This window comes from Nyctereutes procyonoides, unplaced genomic scaffold (genome assembly GCF_905146905.1).
Source record: "Nyctereutes procyonoides isolate TBG_1078 unplaced genomic scaffold, NYPRO_anot_genome, whole genome shotgun sequence".
NCBI classification, from domain to species: Eukaryota; Metazoa; Chordata; class Mammalia; order Carnivora; family Canidae; genus Nyctereutes; species Nyctereutes procyonoides.
This window is the reverse complement of record NW_026575126.1, coordinates 3,166,639-3,191,718: the sequence shown is the minus strand read 5'-3', so window position 1 is coordinate 3,191,718 and position 25,080 is coordinate 3,166,639. Positions and strand designations below refer to the sequence as shown.

General features: G+C 39.1%; 1 protein-coding gene across 1 annotated transcript in view; it reads left to right on the top strand.

Moving 5' to 3' along the window:
- NEGR1 (neuronal growth regulator 1) overlaps nucleotides 1-25,080 on the top strand; it is an 821,559-nt gene that overhangs the window by 630,551 nt on the left and 165,928 nt on the right. Inside the window, exons 5-6 of the mRNA XM_055339346.1 lie at nucleotides 335-455; nucleotides 16,765-16,916. Coding sequence (XP_055195321.1) covers nucleotides 335-455; nucleotides 16,765-16,916 — 273 coding nt within the window. The remainder of the gene's footprint in view (nucleotides 1-334; nucleotides 456-16,764; nucleotides 16,917-25,080) is intronic.

Sequence of the window (25,080 nt, the reverse complement as noted above, 5' to 3'; positions counted from 1 at the left end):
AATGAGAGCTATTATGGGACTGTAGTCTGACTGGAGTACAGATGAAGTGTTCCCCTCAACAATGCCATTTTTCCAACAGGAAGCAAGGCCAAAATGTATTGCATTTACTGTGCACTCCTTGGGAACATTCATCTATTGTCCAACTTGAAAAATGAAGCTGAAAATGACTAGTCTTGTATTAGAAGCATAAAACACTGAAAATGTGATGCATTGGCCTATCAGGCACAAGATTGCTTTGAATATAGAAGGAATAAAAATATATGTGTGTTATATTTCTGCTGCATATTAGTTCCACTTACCCACTGGTTTCTTGCTTTGTTTGTTTCTTTTTCAGTCGCTCCTACGATTCAGGAAATTAAATCTGGCACCGTGGCCCCGGGACGCAGTGGATTGATAAGATGCGAAGGTGCAGGTGTGCCGCCTCCGGCCTTTGAATGGTACAAAGGAGAGAAGAAGTAAGGACTTTGTGATTATTACTGTGTTTCCAGCACTTTGAGCTAATGTGTTTGTGTTTCAGATACTTACTTGAAACCATTTTTTTTTTAAACTGGCTTGAATGATTCTCAGCAGCCTCCTCGAAGGCAGGCAAACCAAAGGGGCTCACCTGGGAGGGAGGAGTAGCTAATAGCATCTAGAAGAAATGTCCACTTTGGTTTTCTATGATCTCAGGAAGGCCACTGATGCATTTTGCTTCTTCTCCTCCTTTCGGACCCAGCACACGGTTGCTCTTGCTGGCAACCATGTTTACTTGGGAAGTAAACCAGCTTTTAAAGGACTTGGGCACAGCTTTCCTGAGAGCACTCCAGAAGCAATCAGAGCTGCTGCCTTTGCCTCGCTTCCTTGAGAAGTCTCAACCCTTTCACCTGCCTTACTCTCCCGCAAGGCGTTTTAACATTGCATTGTATAGAACGCTGTGTTTTAGATATTTTATCACTAAAGGGCCTGTCGAGAAGATAAAATACATGGTTAAAGGACTAACCAAGGGGATTTTAGGGCCACTGTAACTTTAGCTCTCTATGATTGTCCCCTTGAGGAGCCCCAGGACAAGCCTTGACAAGAGCTGTTGAACAAGAGAAGACAGGACTTGACTACTTTCTCTTTACTTTCAACCAGTGGGCTCCTTCACACCTCTTCAGCTGCTCTTATCAAGCCATCAAAGAAGAGGGGGACCCCTGCGGGTTAGCAGGAAGATGTGATGCAGAGGGGAGGATGTTATCTGGAACATATATTTTTTGCCTCAAAACTAGGGAAGAGTGTGTTCAAGAAAATGTTAGGTTGGACCATATGCAACTGCCATTTTTAGTCAAAAAAGCTCAATATTGGTGATTCCATACTGTTCGACGTGTACATGCGTGGGGTTTACTTATTTACACCGTGGCTCGTGACTATTGTCAGCTAAATGTCTGAACTGAAAACTAGTGAAATGAAGTAAGAGCTGAGATGTTGCCGTAGTGGATGACAGTGGATAGGACGTAGCAGGTACTTTTTCACTTAAACTGTAATCCAAAGAAGATTTGTAGAAGAGCTTCCCCCTCTTCAACGTCAGCCTTAACAACCAAGGATATCCCATGACTACCTCATTGGATCTGAGTAACTGACTCTGCTTTTGTCTACAATTATTTGCAACTATTTTTATGCAACCTCTTCTACAATTTGAGGTGCTCAATTTTTAACTCTTTTGACTATTTAATGTTTTTACTAATTCTAAATCTACCTCTTTGTGGCTTCATTAGAAGCCCCATTTTTTACATACTTGGAATTAGATAAACTAGTCTGCAGTCACCCTTGTACTATCATACAATATTGTATATCAGCCAATATAACCTTTCTCAGATTCTGATAATCCAGATTCAGAAGTTCAAGTTTGGGATTATCTATATAGACAAACATCTAGAAGGGTGGTTCCCAATCCTCTGAAAGTCATGAAACCCTTTTTTCAAATACAATCTTATGTGGAAGCCCAGTAAGTAATATCAATGAAAGCATGACTTCTCTCTCAGTAGATGAGAGGTGAATGGAGTTTCAGTTCCATGGTCTCAGAGCCCTCCCTTGCAAGCCCCCCCCACCCCCCCAATTCCTGGTTCTTCCACAAAGCACAGTTTAAATAATGACAAACTACTTTACATATCTCTCAAAGTCTCTTTTGAATCCATGTCATACCTTTCTTACAAGCTAGCAGAATTATCCCCAGTAGTACAAGTGAGAGCTCCTTTGTTAAAGTCCTTTTGGTTTCCAGTGTTTTGTGAAATGATGTCCTGAATTTTTTTTTTCTATTTCTCTCTCTCTTGTCCTTTCCTAAATTCAGCAACCATTGTCATAAAAGGCTGCCATAATCCTTAGTCGACTTTCTTGGCCTATAGCAAAAACAGCAAAGGACCCATTGGTGTCCATAGTCATAACTTTAGTGACTTTTTTTTTTTCCTACTGGAGAGGTGGACTATAGCTTTTATTACATTTTCAAAGGAGTTCAGAACCACTGCTAAAAAAGGTAGATTGATTCTCCCCAATCAATGCCCTTTCCCAACACACTCATACACCTAGAGAAAATCTGAGAGCTGTGAAAATCAAATGCACCGGGCAAAGGCAAACATACTTTCATTTCAGAGTGAAGTATACATCTGTCATTTGTTAAGGTTTTATTTGAGGAAATACTCAAATTATCAAATACCACAAGAGTATATAAAATCCTCTCAAAATCTCAGTGAAGCAAATTTGAGAATGTGCAAGGAGTAGGAAAGGGAAGGGTTCTGGTTGCTGAATGATGGTTGTTTACCTTCTGGGCCCAGGCCATTCAAATATTTATCTCATTAAAATGAAAAATGATGTAAAAAACCTGCTGTTGGACAGGCAGTGTTCTAAATTGTTAACAGACACTAACCCTTTTTATTATATTTTCACACTTATAACTTCTAAGATAGATACTATAAGTATTCTTACCTTTTGCTTGGGGGAAACCAAAGCACAGAGTGTTTTTAATTTGCACAGGTTCATAGAGTAGTGGCAGAGCTGGGATTTGAACTCAAGAAGTCTCGCAAGTCTTCACGCAGAGTCCCTGCACCTAGTGTAGGTCATGGCACTTCAGAGACTATCAAAAATAATTTGAAATGTCAGTGTTAAATGGCAAGGGTAAGGGCATTGCAGGTCATTTATGAATTAGCAAAATAAAAGACTGCACATACAAACACTCACACTTTCTGAATTTACTTAGTCAAAGACACAGAAATAATGGAATCAAGACAGACACACAGAGAAGAAACAGATACAGCACGTTCCCAAGCTGTTTTCTTGACCTCCAGGTCACTAACAGAAACACGAAGCTGTCAGAGACCCTGTCAAAGTGTAGCAGAGTTTTTACAGGATCTGGAGAAGTTGTATTTCCTCAATATATTTTATACTTTGAGCTTACAAAAATATTCAGGAATAACTTACCCTCTTCACTTCTACTTAAGAGAGTGTTTATAAAAACTCATTTATTTTAAATTAAGATCTTCAAAGCCAAAGCTTTATTCAAATAAATATAAACAAATAATTTTAAAAAGGCAGTACCTGAACATCCATAGTCTCATCTCTGCCTCTAGTTCTTCCACAACCTATAAAGTCCATGTCTGTGTGCTGAGAATAATCTCAAAACCTTAAAACCTTGCAAAATAGAGCACATTAAAAAAAAAAAACGAAAGAAAGAAATGCTTGCTGAGGACAAATCACTTTCCAGGTTCTTTAAATTCTTTTATCTCACTTATTCTTCAGACTTCTGTGAGACACAATTTATTGCCCTCAATTTACTGATGACAGAACTGAGGCACAAGAGACCTAACCTGTCCAAGAGCACTCAGCTTCAAAGATGCCATCACGACACATTTTATCGTTAACCTCTCAGTCCAAATTCTTTCCCCTGTATACCCTGCCATCCTTAGTTATCTACGGCCAAGTAACAAATTAACCCCAAACTTAGCAGCTGAATCCAGTAAGCATTTACTACCACAGTTTCCGTGGGTCGCAGTGGGAGCAGCTTAGCTGGGTAGTGATGACTCAGTGTCTCTCATCAGGTCCAGTCAAGTGTCACTGGTGCTGGTCATCTGAAGGCTCGACTAGGGCTGGGGGATCTGCTCCCAGGGCAGCTCACTCACATGCCTGGCAAGTTAGTTCTTGTTATTGGCAGAAGGCCTCAGTTAATCACCACTAGACCTCTCCCTAAGGCTGTTTGTCATCTTGACGTGGTTGTTAACTTTTCCCAGAACTAGTAATCCAGGAGAGAGCAAGTTAGAAACTGTTTATGACCTAGTCCCAGAAGTTATGTTCTAGAATTTCTGTAACATCTTCCTGGTTAAACAGGGTGACTCTGTTCAATGTGCAAGGGGCAAAATAGGGACACGAATATCGAGAGCTGAGAATCATCAGATGCTATCTTCAAGGATAGCTTCCATACGGTCTCCTTCAGGGATAACCTGGATGACAATAAAAAGTACATATATTTACATTAGAAATATTAGCCATTTGGGGATCCCTGAGTGACTCCGCAGTTTAGCCTCTGCCTTCAGCCCAGGGCCTGATCCTGGGGTCTGGGGATCAAGTCCCATGTCAGGCTCCCTGCATGGAACCTGCTTCTCCTTCTCCCTGTAGCTCTCTCTCTCTTTATCTCTCTCTCTCTTTATCTCTCTCTCTCTCTCTGTCTTTCATGAATAAATAAATAAAATATTAAAAAAAAAGATATATTAGCCATTTGACCTTTAGTTTGTTAAACTGTTTAGATAAGCACCATGAGAATGACTAAAGTTATATACTTATTATTAAAATATTATCCTTTGGTATAAAATGGTTACTTTTTTTACACTACAGGCCCTTTTAGCATTCCTGGGAGGGACAATGCTCACAGACTTAATTTTATCCCATGTACATTTTAGTATTAAGAAAATCAGGGTTCAGAATTCAATGATATGGAAAGCAAAAAAATATAAACTTTTTTCTTGGTAATAGAGAAGATATATAAAAAAGAAATAGATTCCTTAAATCCAGTGCAGGGCACTTTCAGAATAGGCAAAGTACTATGAAGCAAGTAATATCTTTGATGACATGAAATTAGGTTAATCTATGGCTTGAGAAGAAGAGTGTATTTATTTAGGATTAAGACTAAAAGTATAAGCTAAATTGTAATGGACAAATGTTTAAATAGGCATTGCAAAAACTCGAGTTTTGTATTTTTTTTGTGAAGATGGCATTACTATCTTGTAGATCAGTGGTAAACAGTGGTCCACGACATTTTCAAAATATATATCCCTATGAATAAAACTTTAAACTTAGGAAAAATTACCAGTATATGCATACTTATTTGTAAATTGTGCATATGCACTTTTGAACTAATATTTGGCCAACATTAAATGACCTACACCAGATAAAATTTAAAAGATGAGATACAGTTATAATATAAATGGGCATTCTATTATTTTCTTTTCAGCTCCAACAGATCACTTGGTACCCACCTTGAAGCACTCACCCTACATTTTGGAGACTCTTGTAAAGTATGTTAGTTTATTTACAATAAGGAATTTTAAGGGATTTTCAAGGGCAATTTTAATGACATGCAAATTTTACCGTACATGCTGACTTTGCAATCTTATAACACATATAGCTCTCTATATACTCTCCCACGCATTCCTCACACAATTCTAACTACATTTTTTAAAACTTAATTTTATTTTAGAGACAGAGTGGGGAAAAGAGAGTGCGTTCATGAGCAAGGGCAGGTGGAGGAGCAGAGGGAGAGGAAACAGAATCTTAAGCAGACTCCATGCTCAGTGCAAAGCCCAACATGGGGCTTGATCTCATGACCCTGAGATTATGACAGAGATGAAATCAAGTCAGATGCTTAACTGACTGAGCCATTCAGGCACCCCATACAATTCTAACTAGATTATACCTAAGGAAAAAAATCTTTATCCCATAAAGGTAAAATGACTTGTTTAAGAGAAGTAAGTGGGAAAGCTGAATGGGAAGTAAAATCTAAGTTTAAGGAAACCTTTGTAGTGGGTGATAGATCTACTTTTGGACTTGGCAGTGATGGTTTCACAGGTGTACACTTACCCCAAACTCATTGAGTTGTATATATTAAATATGTACATCCATGTATACACACACACATATACATGTACACACACATATACATATACACATACTCATATATATATATAAATCATATCTCTACAAAGTGATTTTCAAAGATTTTACTTATTTATTCATGAGAGATGCACAGAGAGAGACAGAGAGAGAGAGACAGAGACACAAGCAGAGGGAGAAGCAGGCTCCACACAGGGAGCCTGACGTGGGACTCGATCCCGGGTCTCCAGGATCACACCCCAGGCTGAAGGTGGCATTAAACTGCTGAGCCACCGGGGCTGCCCTACAAAGTAATTAAAAAAAAAAAAAACAATTTCCTGAGTCTTGTGTCAAGATATCCCTTTTTTAGATTTTATACAACTTTGATTATTCAGAAGAGACTAGAAATAAATTAATTCTCTCTCTCTCTTTTCCATCCCCTTCTTTCTCCCTCTCTTCTCTTTTGCAAGGCCATTCTTACAAGATTAAGCAGTTACATATTTTTATTTAGAAGGGTTCTGGAAATAACCCATTACCATCCCATGTTAAAAATAATCTTCTTTGATGACCTGGGATTTTATGCATTTGTTAAAAAAAATATATGCATTGGGCACTTAACTGTGATATAATTGTAAAAAGACTGAAAATGAAGTAAATTCCTGCACTGAAGAAACTTCTTTTTCTAATGTTATTTCACTGTCTATGTATAATTTTATTCTGATGCTATGTCATTCTTTTTTTTTTTACAGCCTAAATCTTGTCAGTACAGTTTTGTTACCCCTGTAATGACTTTATGATCATAGGCTGGGGAAGAGATAAAGGCTAAATATATGAAATAAGTGAGAGCATTTCAACTCCGAGAAATGGAAAGCACATGTCCATATAAGACAGACATGCAAATTATTGTATATAAAACTTTGGGCCAGCCAAACAAAATTGAAAGTGGGCTACCTCAGTTTACATTCCCTGACTTAGAGCTTACAGTTTGTCATAGAAATCACCAAAATGAAATAATGACCAAGGAAGAAGATCTTAAAGGAGCCCTAAGTCAAGTCCAGAAAAGTGCACCGCAGAGGTCCTTCACCTCAAATCAGAGCGTTAACACATACTTCAGGGAAAAGGTAGCTTTTATGATTGATACCAATGAGCACTATTTCCAAACATTGCAAGGAGTCAAGAATAATCATAGGCAAGGAAAGAACATGGTCAATGTGATGTAGGCATTCTGTGGAGAGAGGTATTTTTTTATGCCTTGAGGTAGAGGATGTGAAATCAGATGTAATAGGAGGTAGGGTTAGAAATGCATTTTAGGGCAAGACTTAGAGCATTTTATTTGTTCTTTTTTTAAATTTTTTTTAAAAATTTAAGTTCAACTAGCCAACATATAGTACATCATTAATTCCAGATGTGGTGTTCAGTAGTTTTCAGCTGGGTAGAACACCCAGTGTTCAACACATCATGTGCCTTCCTTAATGCCCGTTGCCCCATTACCCCACCCCCCACGCCCCTCCACTCCAGCAACTCTCAGTTTATCTCCTATCGATAAGAGTCTGTCATGGTTTTTCTCCCTCATACAAATGGCCAACAGACACAAGACTTGGAGCCCTTTGCATGTCATGATAATACATTTAGACTTGATTCAACAGGCTCTGGGAAGCCACTGAAGGACTTTTCAAGGGTAGTAAACATATCCATTCCCTGTCTTCACAAAATGTTTCTCAGAACAGTTGGAATGGGAAATTTACAAAATATGGTTTAACTAGGGTATTAGTTGTGAATTAAAAAGCAAGAGAGGAGGGGTACCTGGGTGGTGCTTTCGGTTGAACATCCAACTCTTGGTTTCAACTAAAATCCTGTTCTCAGGGTCATGAGATCCAGCGGCACGTAGTAGGACTCTGTGCTCAGTGCTGGGTCTACTTCACATTTTCTCTTCCTCTCCCTCTACCCCTCCTACTTGTGTATGTTTTCTCGCTTGCTCACTTGCTCAAATAAATAAATAAATAAATCCTTTAAAAAAATAAAAGCAAGAGAGGAAAAAGTTAATATTTGTATACTTCAGTGATTGGTCAGATACACAAGGAAAGGACCATGTGAAGATGATTTTAAGTTTTCCAGCTCAATGATAAGGTGAATGGTGAAGTCGCTGAGTCTGGGAACATAGGAAAAGAGATTTGGGAGGGGTTGCACTGGGTCTGGTTTAGAACATCCTGAAATCGAGATGTTAATACTACACACACAGTCCACCAATAGCTAGATTTGGGTTGTGTTCTTTAAAATTCACAGCAGTATTTCCAAAATAAACATCTGGTCTTGTCACTTTATACCTAAATCTCTTCAAGGATTCCTGAATGTCCCTAGAATCAAGTCCTAACATCCCAGTTCGGGTATGGGGGGCCTTCATATCCTTGCCCCTATTGACCTGTCAGGCTCACCTGCCATGTACCATCTCACAATGGCGTTAGAAGTGTCCTAAAATATTTTAGTTCACAAACTGTGACATGACCTTTATCTTTACGGCCTTTTCATATGTTGGCCATTTAGCTCATAAGCCCCTCCCCCCCACACCTACACACACACACACACACACACACACACACACACACTCACACACTCACACCTATCCTGGCCTCCTTGGGCTGGCTGCCTTTCACTGCTCCTTTAGTCTCCATTCAGATATCACCTTCTCTCAGAAAACTACCCCGACCCCTTTCTACACAGAAAGGAGTCTGTCCAGATGAACTGCCACGGGCTTGCCTCTATCAAAGCATCCCTGAAACTATACTCAACTTTGTTACCCGTCTCTCTCCTCCTGAGCTATAATCTACTACGAGCGAGCATCCCGCCCTCTTTGTCACCGTGTTCCCAGCCTCTAACATGGTGCTTGAAATACACTCCGTTGCAGAAATGAGGTGTGGCCTCTTAATCACGATGAAGGATAGCCATTCTTATTTTAATTCATTTTCACGCTGAGAAGACAATATTAGTCCCATATTCGTCTGTTACCTTAGATTGCAGGGTACTGTCAACCCACTCCGTGACTGCAGAAAAGAAGCTGCTCCCCGTTGCTCAGTTCTGAGGCCCCAGGATCTCTTTTTTTGTGGATGTGATCCCTGCAAAACGTTGTGTTGGTATATTGTGGGATGAAATTTGACATTAAAATCATGAGCACAGGGATCCCTGGGGTGGCGCAGCGGTTTAGCGCCTGCCTTTGGCCCAGGGCGCGATCCTGGAGACCCGGGATCGAATCCCACGTCGGGCTCCCGGTGCATGGAGCCTGCTTCTCCCTCTGCCTGTGTCTCTGCCTCTCTCTCTCTCTCTCTCTCTCTCTCTCTCTGTGACTATCATAAATAAAAAAATTAAAAATATATATATAAAATCATGAGCACATTGATATTAGAAAAGCAGTGCAAGCGGAGGGGACGTATCTAGTCACAGGCCGGGTTGTCAGGGATACAAGACTCAACTGCAGCCAGAGGAGGATTGACACTTGCACTATAGCCTTTGTTCATTTGATATAAAGTTAAAGGCAGTCTCTTCCCTGCGTGAATCAAACTGTCACGAGTAAGGCAGCCCAAAGGTCTCTAATCTAAAATCATTAATTTCATTAAAATTGATAAAGTAAACAAGACATACATTTTAAATAGCCTAATAAAGTCTAAAATCATTAAAATGTCCTAATATATTATAATACATTAATTTATTCAAATGTGCAACTAAAGATAGATACCCCTTGGGGCTGAGACATTGATGCATGATATTCCTCAGTCTGTTCCTAGGAATAAATGATATCATATTGTATTCAAGCCTTAAGTAGCAAGCAACACAGTAAACCAGTAGGTTGCTATAGCAGCATGTTCACATCAATTTTCATTTCTTTCTGCTATCTAGCAGTTCTTACTGCTCCTCCTTTTTACTCTTATTTATTTATTTTTTTATCTACCGGAACATCTGTGAAAAACCTAGATGAGGTTGATAATACACAAGTAATTGAGACTGAGTTTGGCACATCTTGAAATCATGATGCTCTGATCTTTCCAGTCACTCTCATAGATCTTTCCTTTAAAAATAATTTCCTGTATTTTCAATATTTAATATTTTGCTGCCATCTGAGAGGAAATGTATCTGTTCTGTCTAAGAAACAGACCCCATCATTGAACAATAATAAGACCCATCATATTTCTAGTGCCTACTGCATTTGATATATGTGTGTGTGTATGTGTGTGTATGTATAGATATTGCATTTTATGCATTTAAAAACCATTCTTACACCAACACTTTGAGACTGGCTTCATTTTTTTCCATTTCCCAGATGAAAAAACTAAGCAGTACAAAAATGTAAAAGCATAATTTATTCAGTCAAGCATACAATAACTACTTAACCACATACCTATTAAGTACCAACATTATGCTCCGTGCTTAAAACACAATGAATAGCAAAAGCTAGGAAGCTTGCCTAATGGAGTTGCAATCTAATGGGGAATATGGATGGAAATCAAAAATCATGCAAATGTATGAAGATTTGTACCTGAAATGGTGTGGTAAAGAGAAATTTTTGACGTGATGATGGTTTGAGAAACTCAGAACGGACACAGTAACTCCATAGCATCACCAGGACTCAAACTTTAGAGGCAGTTTTGAACTTACTTAAAATTATTGTGTGCTTGCCACTCATCTAGGTTATGTGTTTTTTTTTTTTTCTGCCATCCTTGACTATATTCCACATATACGTTATGGAAAGAGATTTACTACAACTGAAATATTTAATGAATGCAGGGAAGAAAAAAAAAACAATAGTCAGTGCTGAGAGTATGTGTTGTCTGGCAGGTAGTTTGAGGTGGAAAGAGGGCAAGAGACCATTTCATGCTTCTCATCTTGAGCCTGAGTAGCCTGAAAGGGTGACTCCACTGGGAGCAAAAGACAGTTGCTGTAAGAGACTGATGGGCATAGCTAAGCCCCACATAGATAGTTAAGAGGCCTCTGGCCCAGGGAATCTGCAGATAGCTAGCTGAACTGGACCCTAATTTTTTTTTTTTTTTTTTTTTACTTTCTATCCCATTAGATTCACCCCACAGGTTGGGCCTGCCTTTCCTGGCACATATTACTTGGTTATTTTGCTCTCCTGGTTCTATTCCCTGGCTTGACTTAATTTCCTTGAACCATTCATGATTTCTGACGTGTCTTTCCAAACTCAAATACAATATCCTAGTTTCTACTTAATGATTTGAATACCAGTTGCTACTTTGGGACAAGACCAAGAGTCAGAAGCTCTGGAATTTGAATGTTGGTTCTACCACTTAACCAGATGATAGATGATAACTTAATCTCCCTAAACTTTTTTCCCCTCATCTGTAAAATGAGACTAGTAATGCTTACCTCTTGGGCTTGCTGTGAAGATGAGTTGATACGCATTTGGAAATGCTTAACTGTTTTCTGAATGTCAGTTTCCCACACTCGTCACACCAAACTTTTTGTACAACGTTGAAACTCTTTAAAGTTACTTCAGTCATAAATATGTTGAGTATAGCTAACATTTTCCATATACATAAAGCATTGCTGCTTACATTGAAAAGGCTAGAAATACAGCCATGATTCAGAGCCAAAATATATGTTAGCTAGAAATCTATCACCGGGAGAGGCATTGAGATGTGTTGTGCAAAGACCTACTTGCCATCTCAGTGTCATCATCACATTTTTAAGTGTAGCCAAGTCCTCAGACAGAACTGTGTCCTATTTATCTTTTTCCCCCTCTGGTTCTTACATCCAGTACCTTCAGGCTGGGAGATATTTAATCATCATTTGATGACCAAGTAAAACTTCATTTTCATTAAAACCATATCACCTGTGACTTTTTTACCATCAACCATGAGTTTTTTTTTCTAAAGCTCTTTTTTTTAAGTCATATTCTTAGCTCTAACCACCTCCTGGAACTCGGAAGCCTGCAATCCACTGTTGGAAGTTACATTCCTTCTCTTCATACATAGAATTCTTATGATTCAAGAACTCCTTCTGCCCCCTACTGTCTTCCATCTCTGCTATGCTAACCACCCAGAGATCAATTAATAAGACAATGATAATCTTATCCAGTTATATGACATGATATATAATTACCGTATTTCGGTGTAATTCTAGTTCGATAAGAGATCTATTACCATTTGCGAACACCTCTCCCACTCCTATTTCAAGTTACTTTGATATCTTAAATGTTGTTATCTGACAGACTTATGTATGTTTCCTCTGTGAGCAATGAAGTATTTCAGGGACTATGCGCACTTGAAAGCTTGTTTCTCTAGAATATTTATTGTTACTCCTGACCTGGAAGGGCAGATAGTAAACAAGAGTCCCAAACTGTGTCATGAGGCTCGATTTATATATAAAATGAATGAGGCCTGGTATAGCTGTTCATTTATTTTTGCAATCTTAACAATCAGTGCCAATGGCTTTGTTGTCGATTTTGCTGGTGGACGTTGCAGTGGACCCACCTGTCCATCCTACTTACTGCCTGAGAGAGGCTCTGATTGTAACGTTCGTGAACATTTCATGAACCAGATATATGAGTATCCTCAGTTATTAGCATGCTTTCTCTGTGCCACTTCTTTCAGACTGACACTTGAAAATATACGGGACTGTTCTAATTCCAAACTAGTCATTTGGTCAGGCTGTGCTGTTTACGAGTTGCCTGCAGCATCTGCTGGCAGGGCATATAGCCTGCGGTTCACAGATTTATGAAGCATTAGTGAAAGGCAGAAGGAAGAAGAATGAGGGCAATGGTCCTCAGTATGTGTCTCCATCCTTCTGGGCTGCTATAACAAATTCCATGGATTGGGTGGTTTTTAAACAACAAAGTTATCTCATAGTTCTGGAGGCTAGAAGTCCAAGATCTAGGTGCAAGCATGTCCTCTTCTGCATTACTAACCTCTTATTGTATCATCAGATGACCAAAGGGGCTATGGGAGCTCTCTGGAGGCACTAATCCCATTCATCTTGGTTTCACCTTCATGATTTTTAAGCCCCTTCCAAAGGCCCCACCCACTAACACTATAATCTTTGGAGCTCAGGTTTTCAACATATGAATTTGGGAGGACACAAACATTCTGATCCTAGTGGCATGCAACAAACTACCATAGGTGGCAGAGGGTAGAAGACAGCAAGGTCCACAATAATAGAAGGATCTCATAGCCGAGGGGTCCACTGAAAGGTAAAAACACAAAAACTAAAAATGCTTGGGGATTTCTAGGCAAGCACCAAATGCTGCTGATCTACTTCTGAGGGAGGGAATACCATGTTTAACCACTAACTCAACAGAACTGTTTTCTCTCTTTTTGGGGGAGGGGACTATAAGAAAACATCTCTTATTCTCTAATCTAAGTCAATACAAGAATGATTCTCTTAGAACTTGAAAGACTTATTTAGGGAAAGGAGAGAACTCCAAATAAGGCAATATTCCAGATTTAGTTCTCTGGTTTTATTGCAAGGTATATTGTGAACTATTGCTTGAATTGTCACTTCAAGATTTCATATCACTGATGTAAGGAAGTCTGGTTTCAAACAAGTCTGAGATGGATATAAAAAATTCAGTGGGGCCAGGATCATTCTGTTAATAGGCTGATATGCGCATTTTTGAAAGCTATCAAGGAATTTCTTTAACACAGAGTAACAATTAAATTTCTCATTTATATGTATTAATACAAATGATTTTCTTTGTGGAAAATATAAATATATCCAACCATTTGGGAATAAAACTGTTTCATTAAAAAAATCATCAATTAAGGAGCCCTCTTATTATTATTTTTTTAGTCAAAGATTGAAATTATATTACAGACACACATGATGGGACTTATAAGTGTGGTTTAAATTTCAATAGTCAGTAACTAAGGATAGAAGTATTCATCTCAACAGAGTCCCCATTGTGACTAAAATAAACCCAATTGTAAATGCCTGTTTATATATCTGATTGATTCTTCTCTTCAGCTCTGACCTTCTGAAGGGCCTTGAAAGATCTTCAAAGACATGTGCTGCCCAGCCAAGTCCCTAATCACCTAAGCATAGGATTCATCTTTGTAGCAATGACAATTTTCAGAATTGATTTGAATAGCTAAGAAAGGCCCTCACCCCATGTACCCTCAGGACTCCGTAAGAAAATCATAGAAGTAAACCTCCAGAGATATATACCATCTCAGAAGGCATTTCCCCTCAAGCTCGGTTTTGGAAAAGCTGTCTCAGCCAGCTACTGGGTAAAGATGGGTTCTTTCAAGGGTATTTGAGGAGTCAGCATTTATAAAACTCCCAATTCTACAAGAAAGTAAGTTTTGGACTCCTCCAGTAATCTCAGAAAGGTAACTTCCTCTAGAGGAAAGACAATCCCCCCAGGGGAAGGTACTTCTCTTTTTTATTGGCCATAATTACTTGCCAGACTGAGTGGAGCAGCAGGAGTTGCTGCTGCTGCTGCTGTGCCATTGATGTGCCACCCAAGAGTGGGCCTACACATCCAGAGCATGGATAGGCTGCGTGATTTAGCAACATCTGGGACTTTGCCTTCAGACACATTGAAGGGCAGAGAATTGAAAGCCAACTCAGAAAGACAGCCCAGAGGAACAGAAGCAAATAGTACCATCAAGTTACTGACTATACTCCCTTGAGAGTTTCTCCCCAGAGTCAAGCCAAATGAAGACCCTGACTGATTTATTCTTAACTCTTTAGCAGCAAAATGAATCTGAGTTTTGGTAGGTGGGGCGCAATGGAGATTTAGTAGTCCAGGGAGCTGGAGAACGTGTCCATAGTGTAGCTGTCGGCAGATAGATTTAAGCCATAATGCTGAAGCTTCCTGCACAATGAGGCTGTGGGTGTTTATACATAGTGTTCACTAATTTGTTAAGAATAAAATTACTAATGTGATGCAGAAAAATATGCAATAATCATGGCAATATTTTGGCAATAATGTTGATAGATTTGCAATATGAGACAGCGGAGTAAAAATTACTATATCCTTGATATTTTATGACCTATTTTCTTGTGTCAGAGTTGCAGATCATTAGGTTTATTGCTCAAGTTAAAGTTTTTCAATGTTTATTTAACTCAAAGTTTTATTAATCTGATTAAAGTTTGAGTTTTGGATAAGTCAAATTCAGCTACTACCTGAAATATAACTAATTCCCAAGGTAATCAAGCATGGCTGCTTATTTTAATCTGCATGTAACTACAGTATATTTTATCTGAATTCAGATGCAAGTCACATAATGTAATGCAAAGGAGTTCAACCTAAACTCTCAGGGGAATGCCATTTATTAGCATCTTCGTGATTAAAGAAATATTTAGTACTAAAACTTGAACATATTAAGAAGGAAAAAAACACCATGCCATTTGGGCTGTGAGCTTTCATAGCCCATATTGTGATCAGCACGTCTTTTCATAGTAGACTTTGGGTTTTTTTAGGGAGACATTATCATCTGGTTGGCATCCTCATTATTTCAGAATTCATCTTTAGGAAGAGAATTTCTTGAGGAGGCTTACCATTCCCCGTGATGTGGGGATGTGATCCTAACTCCGTTGATCTATGAACTATTTATCGTGGACCATTAAGTACTATGCAGGACTCAAATATAAAATAAAGTATGTCCATATGACCTTGCCTTTTGAGGAATTTAAAGCAATTGAACTTCCTTGGGTTAAAGAGACCTGTGTGCACAGAAACTACTACAGAGCAGTTTGGTTTCATAAATCTCACAACAATTTTGAGAAAAACATGCAGAGAGAGCGAGAGAGAAGGAAGAGTCATTTAAGGAGCACGAGAGTAGGAGAGATAGGACACAGATCAGACCTGAGCGAGGAGGGAAGGTTCCAGCTGGCAGAGATACAAGGGGCTGATGACCACTGGATGCAGATCAGGAAAAAGAAAGCAGAGGTGGGCATGGCAAGCCCTGAGGATGGTGACCCTCTTCCAGCCAGTCTATCTGAGAATGAGGCCTCTGCTGGTAAGCCTGGAGACAGATTGTTGGGTAGTCAGAGTGGAATTGGGAAAAATCGAATCTTATATGGAGGCCCAGAAAGGTTAGAGGACTCTCCCAGTCATATTCCTAAAATGTGGTCAAGGTCAAGACTCAACTTGAAATGCTCTCAATGCTAGACAGCTGCTTTTCTTCCTAGGGTTACCAGCAAGTCACCTGTCCGGGTTGTACATAGCAGCAGCAAAGCAGTGTCAGCCCTAGATTCAGAACTATCCTGTCACAGTTGTGGGGTTAACTTTCACCGGAGTGTTCCAATAACAGCAACTGAAATGGCCTAGACGTATTCCAGGCAGCTTTTTGGAAACCATCAGCTTGTGTTTTTTAATAAAATCATTATATTTAATTTGCTTTGCTCTTTCTCCACTTTAACAGAGGAGGTGCCATGGCTGTGGTGTGTTTAGTTTTCTAAAATATAAATCAGTGTATGACTAGGACATGCAGAAATCTAAATTCAGTTTGTTGCAGAGTACAGATAATCCCGTAGTAACAATCTACAGCTGTCAAACAGCCTCTCCTCCCCGGTACCTACTAACGTAAAGAAAATATAATTGCACCATTATTACATTATGTGCTAACACTTGTGTGGCCAAAACTGTCTTTGGGTTGCCATGGCAACGTCAACTAAGGTAAAACATGGTATTCACGATGCATATTTACCTATTTTGTCTTCTAGGCTCTTCAATGGCCAACAAGGAATTATTATTCAAAACTTTAGCACAAGATCCATTCTCACGGTTACCAATGTGACACAGGAGCACTTCGGCAACTATACTTGTGTGGCTGCCAACAAGCTAGGCACAACCAATGCGAGCCTGCCTCTCAACCGTAAGTAACACAGTGTTGCCAGAATGCTCCCAGGGGCCCCTCGGCTCCTGTCCATCAGCAGAGATAAAACATGAGAATGGCCTATGTTCCTTTTAGAACTCAGCCCGATGGGACACATCCCATACACAGAGGAAACCTGGCCCCTAAGTGGTATGAGTGTTTGAGAATTTTTTAATCCCTTCTGAAGTCTACATGTGTTGAGACAAATGTCTTAGAGCTGAGAAAAGGGAAAAAAAATCCTAAACAATAGGACCCTCTGAAAAATGTCTTCTGACTGAAGATGGTTTGGTGGGCTTTTGTTTGTTTTTGTTTTGTTTTTAAAAATGCATGACATTATCCTTGAGCATAGGTTAATTTCAGTTGAGTTTGCTCTTGGTTGGTTTTCTTTAGACATTCATCTGGAAATAGTGAGAATTTCACATGCCATATATGATATGAAAGAGTAAGTAAATGATCATGGACAGAATATTTTATCCTATATGATAATGTTTTTACCTAAAACTGTATTTGAAATACAATTTAAGGTTTTGCTAAAGTAAGTACTATATTTCTAATATATCTTGGTTCCTAAGGACTAGAAATGGAACAAACTTGAGGATTAGTTGAAGAGAAACCTGAGCTGATGTTTTCTCCCACGATTGCTTTCAGTGCTTGTTGGAAGCTGAATAAACCACACATTTTCATAACCATAAAATATTCCTAATTTTGAAGTGGAGTGTTTCTCAAAGTGTTCAAAGATTACACAGCATAGACTGTCTTTTCAGTTCCACAAAGTTATCTGAATCGTCCTTATCTTTTACAGTTAATATTTTTATAGTAAGCTGACATACATATATTTGTGTTATCATCTGTGATAATAAGCCGTCTCTGAAAATTGTGAATATTGTGTAATTCATCACAGACATGATCATGTCTACTTTGCCGATGTGAAGATGGGACATATAATACTCCTACTACTTAAAAATATACTATACGAAATTTCATGATTTATGAACTTTGAACTACCACAATTTAAGAACTTCTGATTCTAGATAAAGCATATTGGTTGTTTGTAGAAAATAATCATTTGAAGATGATTTGCCCTATGCACACTTTAAAAGCAACACATCACATATTATTCCAGCTTAATATTATTTAATATTTCTTAATGCCCCCACTCTGAAAAATGCTACTTGCCATGCTAGAGCCATGGCATAATAAACTTGCTTAACTTTCTTCCATGAGGAGGATTTATTTAGTGTAATTATGAATAATATAAGCCATTAAAAATATTACAGCAGTGTGAATTTCAATTTAATGTAAATATTGATACTTCTTTGGTGTACTATTAATATTTTAAATGATTTAAATATTCAAGAACCTGAAAGAATGAATGAATTAAAAAGGCAAAGTAAAGAAAAATTTAAGGCTTAATAACACATTAACTTTTTGCTATTTGAATTTCTAAATCATATCCTGATATTTGAAACTGATTAATAAAAGTGAGAAATTAGGAACAAATGACGCTTACTTAGGCATTTGTGGTACTCTGGCAACCTTACCACAGTCATCTGGAGATAATGCACTGCTGAAAGGGCTCCTAAACATGGTGTCTTTCGAATGTAGTCTAATCATCTTCCTTTGCCACTGGCTTCCTGTATGTAGATATTAGTGCAATTTGATTAATTTGTCAACAAAGACATACTATGCAAATCTTGTCTGCAATTATGAGCATAACCATAGAAGTCTGGGAAAATGTCTATATATTCAGAACCCTTATATAACCTCATCCGAAGCTCTTATTGCACTGAGCATTCCTGTTTTGTACAATAATTATTTTTATAAATTTTTCATCTCTCTCCACCAAATTATGTTTGTTAAGAATATAGAGTCAATACCTGATTCATTGCATTATCTCCCATATCACCAAGCATAGCGTCTGGTATTTAATAGGTAATCGGGAAATCTTTAGGGAATAAATGAATTTGTTAAACAGTGAATGAGTGATTGAATGGCTAATGAATAGGTGAATGAATGAACTGGGGTTTAGATGTAAAATGTGCATTTGTAATCTCTAGATATGCAAGGCAATACCAGAAGGATTATAAGTAACACTCCTTGTGAGCTTACTGTAGACCAGATCCCATTCTAATCTCTTTATATGAATTTGTTCACTTAATCCTCATGTGATCCAAAGAGGTAAATTCTATCATCGCCTTCTTACAGATGAGGATGAGGAGAGATTGAGAGCTTGGCCAAAGTCTAATGGTTAATAAGTGACAAAGCAAAACCCTGCATCCCTACAGATTGCTGCAGAGCCCAAGTTTTTAACTCTTACCTTTCCCTGTCTCTTGCTTTGAATATGAAAACATCAGTGGAGTGAAAGATAAATCGCATCACTTGCAACATACTCTGCCAAAGCTAAACCTCCACATACAACATATTTGTCCTCCTTGTGTTTTTTTATCAACTTTTCTTTAATAATATAGGGTGCTATACTTCAACATATAAAACTTTTTAAAATAAGTGTTTAGATGTAAACAACATATGCCAGATATCTAATTTAAGTATATGAAAGATGAATGGGCTGAATGTTTGACTAAAAGCTTATACAAAAATGAGACTCAGGGACATTTAAACATACATATTTATGACAAATTTTAAGTCTCTTTGGATGGCACAGTTACCCGACACAGGCATTGTGAATCTATAAACTATATTATGGGGAAAGGCAGCTTTCTTAAAGTTCATGTGATGCTAGCTGGAAAGTGCACTGTGTCACTGTGAGAAGAACTTTTATCAGAGCTTCACAAGGTCTATGAATGGGAGGGTCTTCAACCTCTAAATTGATCCAAGACTAGAAGCCAATCCTAAGCTGGTCTAGTATTGGCCTATGACCAACTGTTAAAAATCTATTGCTGAAGATCAGCCCGTCCTATAGTTAAGGGAGTGTGTAAAGCTAGCTTGCCCATATTCTTATCCAGGAGAAAAGAAATAGACTCTGGGAAGTCTGCCACTTGTGTACGTGTTAATATTTGGAACATGCCATGAATAAGAATATTTTCATGTTTTCATGGTTTGTATCACTAAATAGTTCATACACTCAGAGACAGGGTTATCAGAAATGTGTTTCCTAGTATAGTGTCTATACATAGCAAACACCCAAACTGACTGCTTTCTAACAGCTTTAGCCACTAGGAATCAGTTCCCCATCCATAACCATTTAGGATGAAACTTGGACTGATAGAGTCTACTCCTGGTTTGTGACAACCTAGATCACCAAGAAGACAGAAAACAAGAAGCTATAATTTAGAGCTTTTCTATAACTAAGACCATCCAAAAAAGAATGCAGCATTCTTTGGGCGGGGGGGGGGGGGTGCATGCGTTTCACATAAAATGAGTCAAGGAGGCCTTGGTTTGAATTCCAGTTTTACTACATATCAGTTATGTGTGACTTTGAGTAAGCAAATGCTAAAGGCTCAGTTAACTCATTGATAAAATGAGGATATGATAGGATAAAAATTAAACGGGATAATGCATGTAAAGCATTTATCACTCAGCCTGGAACAAAGTAAACAACAAATGTTAGCCATTGTTATTATATTATATCCCCTAACAGCACTCATTTCAAAAAACGATATATAGATGGCTGACCTTATTTGTTAACCCAGAGCCCAACACTTTACTAAGGATTTAGAGGGTAAAGTGTCACTGGCAAGCCAGGGAGAAGTCATGCAAATCTGAAATAATGCCCCAACTCTTGCTCATAACTTAACCTCATTCTTGGTCAGTGAAGGAACCAGACTTTGTGGCGCTAATTCCAGATTAAATATGATGTTTGCTGCATCGAGGTTCAGACAACTAGAAGATTCAAAGAGTAAAGGCAAACTAAAACTTTCAGGCTCAAATAATTTATTGAATAGCAGCCTTCATTCATTAGATAGATGATAGATAGATAGATAGATAGATAGATAGATAGATAGATAGATGATAGATAGATGATAGATGTATTTGGATATGTATATTGACTGCCTACAAGGTACAAAGCACTGTGCTCAATGTTGAAAAGAAAAGAATTAATAGATCTAGAAGACCAATCCTCAGAGAGTTCTCCGATGGATGAGAGGAAAGGAATTAGAAACAGACAACTGTAATGCAGTACAGTAATGGTGGCAACTAAAGCAGAGAAGAGGTTCTTAATCTGGTCTTGAGGGCCATGAAAGGACTGTCAACCAGAATAGGCAATGTCAGTATGAGAATTATAACCAAGATACAACTCAAAATACCACCATTGGGTCATTTTCAAAGGTCGAAGTTTGCAGGGTTCATTCAAGAACAATCATGAGCACAGTGCACAGTGACACAAACGAGAGAATGATCAACTCAGTCTCAGCAACTGATGGTGAGCTATAGAGATGACCCTTGAACAAAGGACGTGATAGGATTGAGCCTGGGTGTGAAATTGGTGGGGTTGGGGGTGGGGGTGATAATACCTTTATAGGATTGGGGTAGAAGATGGGAGAAGAGAGTATTGAGAGATGACTGGACAAGTTGGTAGAATTAGGACAGGAGAGGCTGCACATGAGCTTGGACTTTATCTTTCTGGTTTTGGAGAGCTGTTGAAGGATTTTTGATAAAGGAAGGATCTGATCAATTTACTTCCTGAAAGACGTTCTTAGGTAATGTGAAGGCTAAACCCAGATATTAGACTTATAAGAAGAGAATTGCACAAAAAGGGGAGCAGAGGTGAAAGAGTAGAGAGAGGAGTTATGACTAAATGTGGAGAGAATCTAGACAAATCCCACCACTTAGTTGGGTGAGATTAACCAGGATAGAACATGAGAGGAGGATTAGCATTTTCAGATCTGGGGAGAAGGTAGAGGTGGAAAGAAGAAAAATGACTTTAATTTTAGACATACTCAGTTGGAAGCAATCTCCAGAATGGAGATATGAATTAGAAGTTACTAGAATGAAGGTGGTAATTTCAGTTAGGTATGGCAAAGAGATGAGCGAGGACCAAAATCCAAGTAAAATCAGCATTGAGGAATGAGCAGAAGGTGAAACATCCCGCAGAAGCTCGTGGATTCCGTGCAGGCAGAGATGCCCTACGCAGATCAGTGCCATGGAAGCCGTAGGAGGAGAAAAAGGAAGGTCAGACGTGTCCAATGGTACAGCAGATCGGAGACGTCTTAAACTCCATCACTGTCCCCGACAATTGGCAATTATTGGTGATCTTTGCCAAAGCAGCTTCTGTAGCAAATTGGGGGTAGAAGTCACGATGCTGTGGATAGAAAGGTGAAGGAAGTAGGTGAGGAAGTAGAGACATGGGCAGTAAACTACTGTTTCCACAGGCGAGGGTGTGAAAGGAAGAACGTGGCCTGAAGATCTGCTTTGATGCCTCAGGGCCTGGTCTGCACCGGGCCTCCTTGCTCAGTAATAGGCCCAGTGGCCGTGCGAACACCAAGCGCTCCCTGAGCGGCAGAGATGCGACACCCCAGTCATTGGTGATCGTCCCTCCTGTGCTTCTTGCTCTTCTGCAAGCCTCTCTCATTCTGTTTGTTTGCCTCTTTCCTCACATCTTTCTTCAGTCCTAGAGAAGCAACAAAGGGCTGATTAAAAATGAAGTCACCTTAAACCCCTTTGCCTTCCGTGGCCTGTGGACTTTTAGACTGCAATAGTCAGAGGACATCCCATTCTGAGCAGTAATGTTAGTCATCTCATCAGTAGAATGACTTTAGGTAAATAATACATAGTTTCTCAAGTGAGGGCAAAGCAGAATTTTGTAGGAAAACTGTAGGAAACCTAGTATACGGTGAATCCCTCACCTTCTAGACCATCTGTCCAGAAATCTCTGAAATATAACCTGCCTTGAAAACATCTCTTAAAAAAAAAAAAGAAAACATCTCTTAGTGTGTGTGTGTGTGTGTGTGTGTGTGTGTGTGTGTGTAAGAGAAAGAGAGAGAGAGAGAAAAAAAATATTCTGTGGATCAGTATAGACCAGCCGCAGGGAACAAGTGCTTGAACAAAATTAATAATAGATGACAGCATGCCAACTATTCATAGCAAAATTCCTTAAGTAAAAAATGTGGGATTCAGAATTATTTGGGATTTTACACTATTTTTCAGTTGTGGTTTTTATTTCCTGAACATGAGCAACTGAAAGAGATGATTCCTTTAAGTCTTTCCCTAAAATGATGTGAACGGAATGATCCCATCCTGCCATCTATGGGTCCAATTCATCAAATTTACACCATTATTTGATCAGCAGTTCAGTAACTGATCGAATTCATTTCTATAGGCAAAATATGTTGTATATGCTTTCTTTCCCACCTTCTTTAAAAAAAGAAACCGGATATTCATGACAGGACCCAAAGAATCACACTCTAAAGGGAAAGAAAGAAAATTAGTTAAGAAGAAGAAAATCTTAGCCATATGAACAAAGCGCTTAAAATTCACATAGCTTTGATTTAATACACGCTTCTCCTGAGACCCAATCCATGAAAATATTGGGGACGAGTCAAGCTTTAATAGTAACTGAGTCCTGGCATACAGGCCTGCATAGACAACGATGATACTGCTACAGTCTGTGGGCGCCAAATCCCTGTGTCGTGTGTGTCCAAAAGTGGGGTGTCAAACCTATTGTTAGAATATAGGTCCTCATGATGCCATAAGGACTTCTCTCCTGTGTGTGTGTGTGTGTGCGCGCGCGCACATGCATTTATTCAAACAACAAAGCATCTGCCTCAGAAATATTACACAAAATCTTCGAAAGCCTCACCATGACTTTGTCTTTTCCCTGCCTTAGCGACCCTGTGGAGACAATAATGAAGTTCCAATTTCAAATGTTTTATACAATCAGGGCTATTTAACTTTCTGGAAAATCTCCTTTCATGTTAGAGGCTCTTTCTTCCCAGTCTGTTTAATTTGATGGACACCTTCTCATTGAGATTAAAAAAAAAAAAAAAGTCAGTAGCTGATACCCAAAAGGAAAATGGAAGAGGCTGTTTGAGAAAGTAAGAATGTGGCTGGCATAACAGTTTTTCCTTGTTTAGATCTGACTGAGGCAGGCAAACGTTATTTTTTGACTGATTTGTTGAATATGGAGCCAGCTGTGCCCTTGCAAGTAATATTTCGGCTCTCTGCTTGCTTCAAATGTCCCCACATGCCAGTAAGCCACTGTATGGGCTCTCCCTGTTACTTTTGTGTATTATAATAAACCCTGATTCCGTGTGAAAGGTGATACCACAAATTTGAATGATTCATATTTTAGATTGAAATTGATCTCCCCTCCTGGAGCTTAAAAGAGATAGGAATTTCATTTTGGTTGAAAGAGGCAGTAATAAATTTAGACATGGTGATTATTGAAGACAGTGTGCTACGTGAGCCAACTAGCTTTATCCCCACAGCTTTAAGATGTTAATGGAAAGCCTTTCCTGGATGTTCTAGTAATAAATATTTGACAAAAAATCAGGTTTGCAGTTGCAGGTAGATTTTGATAGAGCTGCACCAACCTACTGAATGGCACTCTGCTGGACTGGAATCCACAGACGTAATCGTCATACAAATAATGGATGTATACAGATGTGCTGAAATGCAGTAGGAGTGGAGCGAGAAGATTTTTTTTTTCCTCCCTGACCTTATGCCTAGAAGCTTTGTGTGTTCTCGAGAAGCTGGACACAAAATAGTCATCCGGTGCCATCCGTGAGAGGTGATACCCAACAGGTCGAAGCACTCAGAACAACTGCTGGAACCTATGATGCTCCCGGTCACCGGATCAGCACGAGTAAGAGCCAGCCCAACCCACGTGCTAAAGATGCGCTAGTGAAGCCACGTCAAAAGACAGACCCTTAGAGCAAGAGCAGTCTTGGGTAGTACCTGGTTTTTTTCCAGCTCTTTGAAGCAGTGGATTCCTTTCTTTCCTCCAAATAAGACCTGGTGCTCATGCCCTTACTCTGTAACAACGATGAAGTTGGAGTTCATTTGCCTGATGGGCAGGGAAGCGTGGAAAAGCCTGTCTGTTCCCTCCCTCGCACGCTGCACAGTGACCCCGGGGCCTGGCCAGCAGCCATGGGCCTGCACAAAACCAGGTTTGAAAGCTTTCAGTCTAGGAGTCCTTTCCATCTGGGGGTGCGGGAGCTCCAAGTTGCGTATTGTCACAGCAGATGGAAAGCTGCAGCCGGCTCCG